Here is a 12,461-nt window from a genome sequence, read left to right on the forward strand (position 1 = left end):
TATTTCATACTACTCATACACCATATGCTATCTTTCATTTTGTCCACTATGAGCCATCCTAAACATTCCATTACTATCATTATTTCCATTTACCTTTAAGCTCATAGGAGGGGTCGATATATTACCATACGCATACTATAATCATTCAGGGACTTATTATTACAACTATAATCACCCTTCTTAAACATACTTATCCGTACTTAAATCACGAAGACTAAGCATTATTTCCATGGTTACTATTGTTATTTATGCCATGCGTATCTTTTCTACAATATCTTGTTCAAATGAACATGGCCAACAAGCCGAGCATCAAAGTTAGCATTTCTTAACGATACTTGCCGTCTCTTATATTCTATCAGAATTTCCACAGTTACGAGCATTCAAGTTCAATACCACCCGGCGATCATTACGAACATTTTGAAATTTACTCCATATTTTGCATTATGGTTTGTATATATACATTCTATTCTAACACATCCATCTCTAGTCGAGTCATAACCTCCTATTAAAGTTACAACCCTTTTTATACATACCTGACGGAAGTAAATTCCATTGATTCGTTATCCATACCTTACGATGATCATTACTTTCCGATTAGTGACATTGTGGGTCCATTCATCAAGCTCACCTATGAGTACAAAACTTAACATACCAAAACATTAACTACCGAGTTCAAATGGCGATCGCCATCTGACCCGTATGACCCATTTATCCTTTCGACCATTCTTGCATGCAACGCCTTTGCATAAATATATTCATATATATATATATATATATATATATATATATATATATATATATATATATATATATATATATATATATATATATATATATATATATATATATATATATATATATATATATGAAAGTTTAAACATAATTTGAATCATATCACTTAAGGAACATTTACTTGTTTGGTCCGTAATTACTTACACATTCGGATATTTTCATTCCTATCATTCTTTTGTTCTTTTGCTTTACATTTACTTATATGACTTGTTTGACACATACCTGGTCAAGCTATCGACTTCTTCTTATGTAGACTAGTTCCGTCTTTTATATCTTAAATCTGTTTCGCAGATTCAAACACATTATTCATACCTTTCGTACCTTCTATGTTTTGAATCCGTCTCGCGGATTCAAACATTGCATTCACATCTTTCATTCTTTGAATCCGTCTCGCGGATTCAAACATTGCATTCACATCTTTCATTCTTTGAAGCCGTCTCGCGGATTCAAACATTTCATTCATGCCTTTCATTCCTTGAGTCTGTCTCGCGGATTCAAGCATTGCATTCATATCTTTCATTCTTTGAACCCGTCTCCCGGATTCAAACATTTCATTCATACATTGTTGATCCGTACTTTCTTACGGATTCAACATTCTTCATTCTTATCATTCGCACTTTTCACTCTTACGTAGTACTCTTAATCTCCTGATAGTCTTACTACCCATTTCACCCATACGCCCACCTGCTACCCAATTCTAACGGACATACCTGTAACAATTATCGCGGTCTCACGAACGTCATACGTTTCTTGTGTACTGGCCAGGTACGCAATCCACGTACTAGTTTCGTGTCTTCGCGTAATCGCCACATTATGTCCGAAGAATTAAGTTTCGGCACGTGTTACATTTTTAAAACTTCTTTATCATGTCGTTCTTATATTCATTTAAAATTTTCTTTCACTTGCTTAATTATACCATTTCATACATCCACGCGTTGAGTTTACGTACCAGGGGTCAATTCGTCTTATTACTTGCCTTGATGCCGGACCTAGACCGCATTCACGGATCCTCCCTTCCGAACAATTGCGCTTACCCTTCACATAACATACTATTAGTTTCCTTCAAATACATAATCTGATACATACTTACCTTTGCTTCTACCTTTAGATCTTGATCAAGTCTCGAATTGTACGGGTTTCTTGTTACAAGAGCACACAGGTTTGAGTTCAAGTATTCATCTCCTCATACTTGATTTCACTCAACCCATGGCTCTGATACCAACTTGAAACACCCTAACACGTTTTGATCATAAATACGAAGCGGAAAAACATACCATAAAATTTCTTTCTTCATAAATGATTTTTTTTTACATACTCGGAGGTCCATCTATAATTGATATATGTTTTCAGTAAAAAAATACAACATTCATATTTAATTATCGTATTGATTTTTGATATAAATGACAACCATGTAATCATATTTTCCATACAATCCTTGTTCTTTATCTCAATCTACAACCACTTGTCCTCGGTGGTGATAGATAAAATCGGTGAAATCCTGCGATCACCACATACAACTAACCCGTTAGTAGATGGTGACGATCAAACATAAAATATTGTATAAACTAAAAAGTCCATAGCATATTCTAACTTCATAAGTTACTTCAACTTGATTATTCTTCCAACATTCAATCGTTTCATTACTATGTCAACACTTCGAAAGTCCGACGTTCATAAACCTGCACTTTCAAACATACTCAATAATAACTTGGTTAGCAAACCCGTAATCTCAACATATTCAATTACTACATTTTCGTAAAAAGGACGCCAACCATGTGTATGCATCTATTTAACTACAACACAATGTACGCCTTTCGTATAATTATGTGCATACATATATATCTTCTATACACATCATGCATACTAGTTCATACGACTTAAACTCACTATGACTCCAATTATTCATACCTACATACCATCCTATTCACTTAAACTTAATTAACACATCTCCCTAGTCATGCATATGATCATCCGATAATAGACTTACTTATAAACAAGTTCCATCCATTCGCATGTATAACACATTCGGTCAAAATCTTACAAAAGAAAACCGTCCAAACCCCCAGGGGGCGTAAATTACGGCCTACCCCGTAAAATACGACCCAAAATACGGCCCAAAATACGGCCTGCCTAGTGTTTACGGCCTCAAACATGATGCTGATGCAGGGGAGGCCGTGAATTACGACCTGGGGCGTAATTTACGGCACCTGTGCCTTTGTTTCGTCCGTTTACGCTAAAACTTGCGTAACTTTCAAACCGTTTAACCTCCCGTTTCTTCCTACATGATCATAAATTGGCCCTCTATCATATGTACTCAACATCTCCCACCCGGATTAAGGAAATCCTTAACTTACACACTATCGGCTTATTATTCAATTACGATTTATTCGACCCGTTCATGACTTCACCAAACTACTCATTTATTTTTAACCCAAAACTTATATGAACATTATAACCATATTACTTTTACATTATCTGGAGTTCCGTACCTGGGGTTTACGCACCCGACCCCCGGTATTCGTTAAACTCATATATTTCAATATAATCATAAGGCCTCATTTCGACCCGTTTGGTTTCCTTAGCGAACGTCATCAATTTCATACTACAATATCTACAATTGACTTCAAACATCTTGTTTAATTAATTAAAACGCTACATTACTTAAACCAACTAAGAAGTGATTACGGAGATCACTTACCTTGTGTTCGCCATGTTCATGCTAGGTTTTCCTCGCTTCTTCTTATTTGATTAGTCTTCCATGCTTGGGTCCATGCTTGTGAAAACTCCTACCCATTCATGCCTTCATATACAAAAGATTGTTATTACACATGTTCATCAACACTAGCATTAATTCTCAACCCAATGGTTGTTTGACTTTCGTTAATCAACTACAAGCATGCATAAGATGCACATTACCAATCTACTTATTCTAAATCCATGCCAATTTCATTCACCATCATGTATAACATATTAAATAATCTAAATCGTATCACATGATCTCTCTACCCTTATAAATGCATCCAAAAGCCTAGTCATGCTATTCACCCCTTGTTGACTTTCCGAAAGTCAATTGTCCTTCTAACATACTTTCGACATATAACATGTACTCATCTATACATAGTCAACCATACTAATGATATTATTTACATTTCATAATCATGGTATAGGACGTATATAACCATATGATCAACTAATTGCATACATACACATATGTGGTAAATTTAATGCTTACTAACATTTCCATGATCCTACAATTGACAACCACATTCAAGGTTGACATTTTAAATTGTCTTAACATCGACACTTACTAGTAAGTCCACAAGCTATTCGTTTATTATCCATCCATTACTAATTTACCATTAAGCAACTAATCCGACACATGGTATGCACCACCATTAAGGCATGTAGTGCAAGCCACTAATGCATACTTCTATTAATCTTGAACTCGAACAAAAACCCTCACATGGATTAATTAAAACACATCTCTCTCATATAAGCTCTCTAACCATTTCATTATTATCACATCCTTTACATAATTACCATGTTTTTGTATACAACATCACCCTTTTTAACTTCACCTATGCATTTCATCAAACACTTGGTGTGCATACTACTAGCAAAGCATATTGTACAAACATTCTTTGCATTTTCTTACTAGTTCATATCAAGATCATCAAATTACACTAATCTCACATAACTTTAATCCTAAATCAAGTTCATTAACAATAATCTACAATATCCAACTTCATATATATCAAACCTATACTTAATTTAGTACATGCAACACCATCATCTTCATAACATTACTTCTACAAGTGGGTTTTCATTAAAACATCAATATAATCAGGAATTCAAGCATGATTCATGTTTCATGAGATGATTCTAGTTCATTATCATTCTAATTTCACATAGACTCACGGATTAAACACAACCCATTTCACGAATGATCATCAAATCGAAAGTTTACAACTTACCACTTGCTTAGTAGGCTTAAATGGTTGCAAATTCAGATTCATGCATATGATTAGCTTCAATTTCCCTTTTCGATATTTGCAACCTCAAGGATTTTAGGGTTCCTCCTCTTTTCTCCTGCTTGGGGCTACACACACACGCCAGATGTGTGTGTTTGTTTTTCTTATTTTATTTTAATAATTTAAGTTTCCAAGTTTGGCACCCTAAGTCCCTCAAGTTTAACTTACCATCATAAGTGCTACAAATTTCATTCCCTAACTTATTTATTAGGCATTTAACTAAGTTTAGTAACTTAGTTATTGTATCTTATTCTATTAAACACGGTAATATGCTAACGAATTTAAATAATTCGAGTTTTAGGATGTTACATACATAACTTATACTTTATCTATTTTAAATAGATTACTTAATAAAGGTTAGTTAAACCGCCTTGTACCATTCAACATCGAAACATACTAGTAAATTAGACATTTCCGTTTTAGGGGCGTTACATATTATAACTTAGATTTGTTCTTGAGTTGTTTATACTTGTAGAAAAATACTTGAGATACGTTAATGAACGTTAAAAATAAATTCTACTACGACCCCAGTGTAAAATTTCTGATTCCACCACTACTTCACAAAACAAACCAAGGCCTTTGACCTTTGGATCCCACCAAAGGTTGCCGCCCATGGAACCCCGGAGCCAGGGGCACTAGACCTCCGATGTTTAGTAGCACTTTTGAACAACGTAGGCGTTTTAAGTGTTTGAAAGCCTACCGTTAATTCAAACAAGGGGGGGGGGGGGCAAACCTCCGACGTTTAGTGGCGCTCTTGAACAACGTAGGTGTCTTAAGTGCTTGAAAGCCTGCCATTAATTCAAACAAGAGTGCACTCCACACTTTCTAACTTGTTTGATATTTAATTTTGATTTTCATTTGATCACGAAATAAATCTTAATCCGACAATAGATAGATAACACTAAAATCACCAATATTATAACCTATATAGGTCTTTTGCAGGTCATATAGTGCAATCTGTTTCTCGGGTATGCTTTTAATTTCGGTTTGATTCAAGTATTAAAGGAACGAACCCCTTTCTCCAGACATTGTCCCTTTGTTTGATTTAAAGACTAAACATTGTTAACAAAATTGTGCTTTTATATTTTTCCTATAGAAATTTATAAGGTGCTAGATTTTGTTATATTGCGATGAAGATGGAGTTTTTTGGTGTTTTATAATTATTTTCTTTCAGTTTAATTTAGTCACGATTCTCATGTAGAAATTTATGATATTTAAAATTCATAGGTGGAATATAAGTTCCTAACCATCGTGATCTTAAAATAGAACAAAAATATCCAAGATATTAATCCACGTTTTGGTTTTTCCATGCACGGCGGAGACTAGTAGCTCTATGGATTATTTCTTAGCAGTGAGATTATGGGCGTCGACCTTGATGGGACCCCCTTCTTGTTCTCCCAATTAAACAACAAATTTGTTTTCAAGGGGTGCGGTATTGCTGCTATGCATATGGATGATGGGAGTGTGTTCACAGGGTGTTCAATGGCTTGTGGTGGTGTTACAGTTAGTGATAAAAACAACTGTTTTGGGATCGGTTGTTGTCAAACCACAATTCCTCATTATCTCAAATCGTACAATATTAACATCACCGCCTTGGAAGAGGAAGATGGAGGCTGTGGGTCTGCCTTCTTGGTAGATGAAACTTCATACGACGAAGGAAGGTTTTCTGACTCATTTATTGGCAGAAGGAATACCTCTTTAGTTCCGAACCCGGGAAAGAAACAAAGTGGAGCTGTCTAATGGTACTTTGGTGGAGACTTGGAGATGCTACCCTATGTGGTCATTTGAAGACAGCGCTTATTTAATAGATGGATGCCCTCGAATTGACCGTGGTATGTGTGTAATTTAATATATAGTATTTATTTTAGCGTAGGTTTTATTTATTTTTTTCTCACATGAAACTTCCTCTCATTATAGAAGAGACCAGGGAATCCAAAGAGTGTCGCTTGTGCAGGGAAAGAGGAGGTCACTGTAAATACGACAGTACATATTACCTTTTTGGTTCCCTTTACAATCGGACCGTGACTTGTGATTATGACGAAGATAGAATAGCAAAAGAAAGAAAAACCTCGTTGGATCTGATTCTAGGTAACACATATTCTTTATGCTTCTAATCCATTTTAACCTTAGTGTTCCTTTCAGTTTCACATAATAAAATGTAATTTTAATGTTAATTTCACGTCAAAAAAAGGGGTGGCGGCGGTGTATAACGGGGTACCACGCGTGGTGGGCTGGCCATCACGTGGCGCTCGGACCCCCTATAGATCTCTAGTGTGTGTAGATTTGCATCTTTGAGCTAGTTTGTTGGATTGGACTTGTAACTAAAGTTAAACTATCACTGTTCCCTATAACTCTTTATTTTTGTCTAGCTGCTTGGTAGTTATTAATTTTATTTATCATTCAGAAAGAAAAAAAAAATACTTTTAAAAATGCAAAATGAAAAAACATATGGGTTTGTATGAAAATTAGATGTTTAATTTAAGCAGGTACAAAGATTTTTTTTTCTCGGGGTAAGTAGACTTTTATTATGGTTAGTTGTAAGAGTACTCAAACCTTAACAAAATTTATAATAGATTACGAGTGTTCTGGGAGAGTACAATTCCTAAGCATAAATGACTTTAATCTTTGAGACATTTGGTCTGCTTACTAACTTCTGATATTGCATGGTCCTATTCAGGTGTTAGCATAAGCATGGGTGTACTTTTTCTTATAGCCACCAGCTTTGTATTATACAAATTTATAAAGAAATCAAAAGAAAGAAGGCAAAGAAAGAGATTTTTTAAACGTAATGGTGGCTTGCTTTTAAAACAACAAGAAGAAGCTGACTCATCTTTAGTCGATAAAACCATACATTTCACATCACATGAGTTGAAGAAGGCCACTGACAATTTTAATGAAAACATAATTCTTGGCCGAGGAGGTCAAGGTACCGTCTATAAGGGGATGTTAGTGGATGGAAGAATTATGGCAGTTAAGAAATCAAAAATAGTTGATGAAAGCCAGTTAGAACAATTCATTAACGAGGTGGTCATTCTTTCCCAAGTCAACCATAGAAATGTGGTCAAACTTTTGGGATGTTGCTTAGAGACAGATGTCCCTCTCCTCGTTTCTGAATATATTCCAAATGGTACCTTGTATGATCGACTTCATAATGGATCTTATGAGTTCCCATTTTCTTTGAGCATGAGACTACAAATAGCTACAGAGGTTGCAGGAGCACTTGCTTACTTGCATTCAGCAATTTCCATTCCAATATACCATAGAGACATTAAAACCACTAATATACTATTGGATGAAAAATACAGGGCCAAAGTTTCTGATTTTGGGACTTCAAGGTTGGTTTCAGTAGAGCAAACTCATTTGACAACCATCGTCAAAGGTACATTTGGCTACCTTGATCCTGAGTATTTTCAATCAAGCCAATTCACAGAAAAGAGTGATGTTTATAGTTTTGGTGTTGTTTTGATTGAACTGCTAACTGGAGAAAGGCCAATTTCCCTAACTAGATTTGGTGAAACTAAAAGTTTGGTTACACACTTCACCTTGGCAATGGAAGAAGGGCGTGTTATGTCTATTTTTGATGCAACTGTGATTAAAGAGGGTACTAGAGATGTCCTTCTAATCGTAGCTGATCTTGCAATTCGATGCTTGAATATGAATGGAAAATATAGACCAACAATGAAAGAAGTAGCTATAGAGTTAGAAACCATACGAACGTCACACACGCCCTCTACGTTTCGAGCAGATACTGACCATGTTAATGGAAAATATAGACCAGTAATGAAAGAAGTAGCTACAGAGTTAGAAACCATACGAATGTCACACACACCCTCTACATTTCGAGCTGATACTGATCATGTTATGTATGGAGAGGAATTATCGATAACATATGGTGAATCTTCATCAACATTAAGTTTCATTGATAGCCTTAGTCAATAAATCAAAAATGGTCGTTGTTTGTTATATAAATTTGTATTGTGAATAAGCGTGAATATATAATAAAATTTACTTTTATGTCATCACAAATGTGTTATATTCCGGAATGCAAAGTGTTTTGGTCAAAAATTATCTAAGCAATTAAGTGATCAAATTAGTTTTATGAGGTAGTGTGCTAACAATGTGTATTGAAAATATTCTGATTTAGTTGTTTGCAAAAATAGTTTTCAGGATATAGCTCAGGATACCAAACTATATCAACAATCAAACAATGAGCAGAAATGTAAAGGTTGACACGAGATGTACGAGGAAAGCCCTTGATCAATCTAGATTGCCGGCACAAAACCTTGGGAGCTGACAATTGCGGCTGCCTTGTTCTTCTTATTACTTCAAAATTCAGGATACAGTGCAGGATATTGTACGGATCAACTAAGTGTTACAATGAATTTTAAGTGTGAGTGTTTGTGAAGGTGATTGCGAGTGATTGCAGCTTGTAGAGAAGGTGAGAAAGTGGGTGAATTTGTGTGTCTTATGATCCGTACAACTCCTATTTATAGTAAAAAAGAAATAACTAACTATCCTACAAATTAGGGATGCTCCGAATATTCTCTCTTGAACATTGGAGACCCCTTCTTCCGGCTTCAACGTTCTCTTTTCAACCGTTTAGTCCGAGTTTTCAGGGGAACAAGTCCACTCGAACGAACGTTATGAGCTCACCATCCTAATCTGCACGTGAATAATTAGTAACTACCAGGATATTACATCAGCATGTTACCAATATCCTGATCTGGTATCCTGGTCACAAACAAAAGTAATAAAGTCAAGATATAATTCAGGATATGGGTTCAGAAAACCACCCATAACAATTGTCCCCAAAATATATCTGTTGGAATTCTAAATTCAAACGGATATGTTTTAAAACTTATCGCTTAGATCGAGGTAACTAAGATGATTAGACGCTTGAAATGACCCGCTATAACTTCCCACTCGCATTTTACTCATTACCCCCTATTTTGGCCTATATCTTCTCAGATTTCCTGCTTATTGATCATCACATTCCGAGCAATTTTCAGGTATTTTTCCTCCTCTTTCTTCTTTGTTTTCTTTACAAGATCTCTTCATTTCCCATGGCTAGCCGAACCAGATCCCAAACAGCTGATTCTACCCCCACTTTTAACGAACAAAATCTTCTCAAAGAACCGAAGAAAGAGGTCTATTCATTTGACAACGCCGATATAGCTGCCCTGAAAGCCTCTGGTGCCTTTCCTGCCAGAGCGATTATACGTCCGTTCGACCGGGAGGTCCGATCGGACGTGTATTCCGATGAATGGGTGTGCTTCTTGTCCTACCCTTTCTCCATAGGGCTTCGGTATCCTTTCCCGACCTTCATCTCTCGCTTTTTTGAACTCACCGGTCTTAGTAATGCCCAAACCATGCCTATGGTTTGGCGAGTTTTAGTCACACTGGACCAGATAAAATCCCGTCATATGCCTGATTTGTGCATTGAGGATCTTCCAATTGCATATCATTTAAGGTCTCATGGTTCCAGCCGATTCCTTCTCTTTTCCACTTCTAAAGTTCCCCTCATCCTCAAAGCGACTAAAAACGAGGATTACTGGAGACGAAAATTCTTTTTCGTGAAAAGAGACTCTATTGACAAGGGTGTTAACCTTCTCGGGAAGTGGTTGACCTCTGGTAGGATTTAGGGTCTTAGGAATATCCCCAGTCGTATCCCGAGACTATATCCTAAACTGACATCTTGACCTTTTTATGCAGCAAATTTCAAGGAATTGGCCCCTCCAATTGCTGAATCAGAAAGAAGAATCAAAGAGATCTACCGGCTCCCGGAGAGTGAAAGAACCTTCTCCCTGTTATTCACAAGCTTAAGCCAAAAATCAAGTTCCGAGATATCTGGTAAGCATAGTTTTGCAAGTTATTCTTACATATTAAACTGATTATATTCTAATAGTATATAAGGGCATAGTATTTCTTCCCTTCGTGCAGCACCAGTTAAAACCCAGGAAGTTTCTGATCTAGAAGAGCTGGGCAATTACTCTGGTCGCGTTCAGGTCAAAAAAGAGCCAAGTCCCAAGCCAGCTACTTCATCCAAGCCTACCAGCTCCAAAGCCGCCGCTATTCCCATGCCTTCACCAGCTATTAAGACCCGGGCCTCTAGTGCCCGAAAGAGGAAGGAAACTGATTCTCCTCCCACTCCCGAAACATTTCCTTACGAGAATCATGGGTCTGCCGAGGCAAGCGGGTTCATGACCTCCTTTCTCAACCAGGTACAGATCCCTATCCCATATCCTACACATATATGCTGAACCAATATCTTGATCAGTATATATTAATACCTGTGTTTTTTATTGTAGGGCCTCGAACATTTAGTTCATTTGTATGAGGAATCCTTCGGGCTCAACAAGATGCTGGAGTCCAAGTTGAAGAAAGCTGAGGTCACCATTGCTGACCAGGGGATGATTGATGCCGCCAAATCTCAGCATTACGAGTACAAGTTCAAAGCAATGACCCATGAACACCAGGCTGCCATCAAGAAGGCTACTCACGAAGCTCAAGCCAAATTTGACGCCGCTCAGGTCCAGCATGAACAGGATATGGCTTCTTACCAGGAAGGCCTTAAGAGCTCTGTCGTCATCTATCTCCTCCAAGCCAAGCTGAAAATGGCCTACGAAGCCAAGGCCATGGGCTTCGAATGTCCTTCTTAGAATGTTGATGCTTGAGAGGTAAAGCTAAGAGATCTCGGTGGCAATCAAGTGGAGCATCCTGTAAAACCTGTGGTTGAGGAGCCTTCCCAAGCGGCTGAAAAGGTGGTTGATGCTGGCGGTGATGCTGAGAAGGATGCTGGTGGCGATCCTAGTGCGGGTGATGATGAAGTTGTGGTTGAAGAGAGTGCTGGCCCTTGTGTCACACCCTGGCTTTTGCGGAAGCGTGGGTTTATTTGGTGTGACTTCTTAATACCATAGCAATTATCATAACCATGCTATATGAATTTAAAACCATGATGTTCATCCATTCATCAAGTTTAAAAAGTTAACACGACAACATTGTTTCAAAAGCTGACACAACAACCAAAAACAACCATGACATAAGAAAACATGTTCAACGACATAACAAAAGACTTGACTAAAACACAGTTTAAGACTTGTAACCCGTCCAGGCAAAGGTCACACTTCCTAAACTCGGATGACATCATTATTCTTACGCAGCTTGACGTGATGCATACCGTGCCAGATCCACTAATTTCCTGAAATACATGTTGTTTGAAAAATCAACAAAAAGTTGAGCGAGTTCATGTAAAAGTGAGTATGAATAAACCTTTAAAGTATGTATAAAAGTCCCAAGTATGTAGCAATAAGGAAAAAGAGATCACCAATGGGTTGCAAAGCCACTAGTATGTGTGAGAAAGTGCAGGGAAACTCAAACCTAGCAAATTTGTTACCGGGCTTCGGCTGTAAGACACAGTCACCTCTATAGGCCTCCCCGGCCTCACGGGTGTGGGCTCGCTACACCCAAATAGATATATCACTCTTGTGTCCCTCGGTCCTACAAAGAGGATTAATGGCCTCGAGTGTTGTACCCACCCCTCACATGATCTAGTAGTATAAACCATCCCTACGCTAACCATACCATGTAATAAAAGTTTGTAATAGTTGTCGCATGTATTTCACCCCCGAAGTATAAAAC

At 37.3% G+C, this 12,461-nt stretch overlaps 1 protein-coding gene across 1 annotated transcript; it reads left to right on the top strand.

Annotated features, from left to right (window-relative positions):
- Nucleotides 1-7,514: 7,514 nt before the first annotated feature.
- LOC110906824 (wall-associated receptor kinase-like 22) lies at nt 7,515-8,762 on the top strand. The gene has a single exon (XM_022151899.2). It carries the CDS (start codon nt 7,515-7,517, stop codon nt 8,760-8,762), a length of 1,248 nt encoding a protein of 415 aa, XP_022007591.2.
- Nucleotides 8,763-12,461: the final 3,699 nt, after the last annotated feature.

This window comes from Helianthus annuus, chromosome 14 (genome assembly GCF_002127325.2).
Source record: "Helianthus annuus cultivar XRQ/B chromosome 14, HanXRQr2.0-SUNRISE, whole genome shotgun sequence".
NCBI classification, from domain to species: Eukaryota; Viridiplantae; Streptophyta; class Magnoliopsida; order Asterales; family Asteraceae; genus Helianthus; species Helianthus annuus.

Coding starts and splice junctions, on each gene's coding strand:
- LOC110906824 (XM_022151899.2), top strand. CDS start 7,515: ATGGGTGTACTTTTTCTTATAGCCACCAGCTTTGTATTATACAAATTT.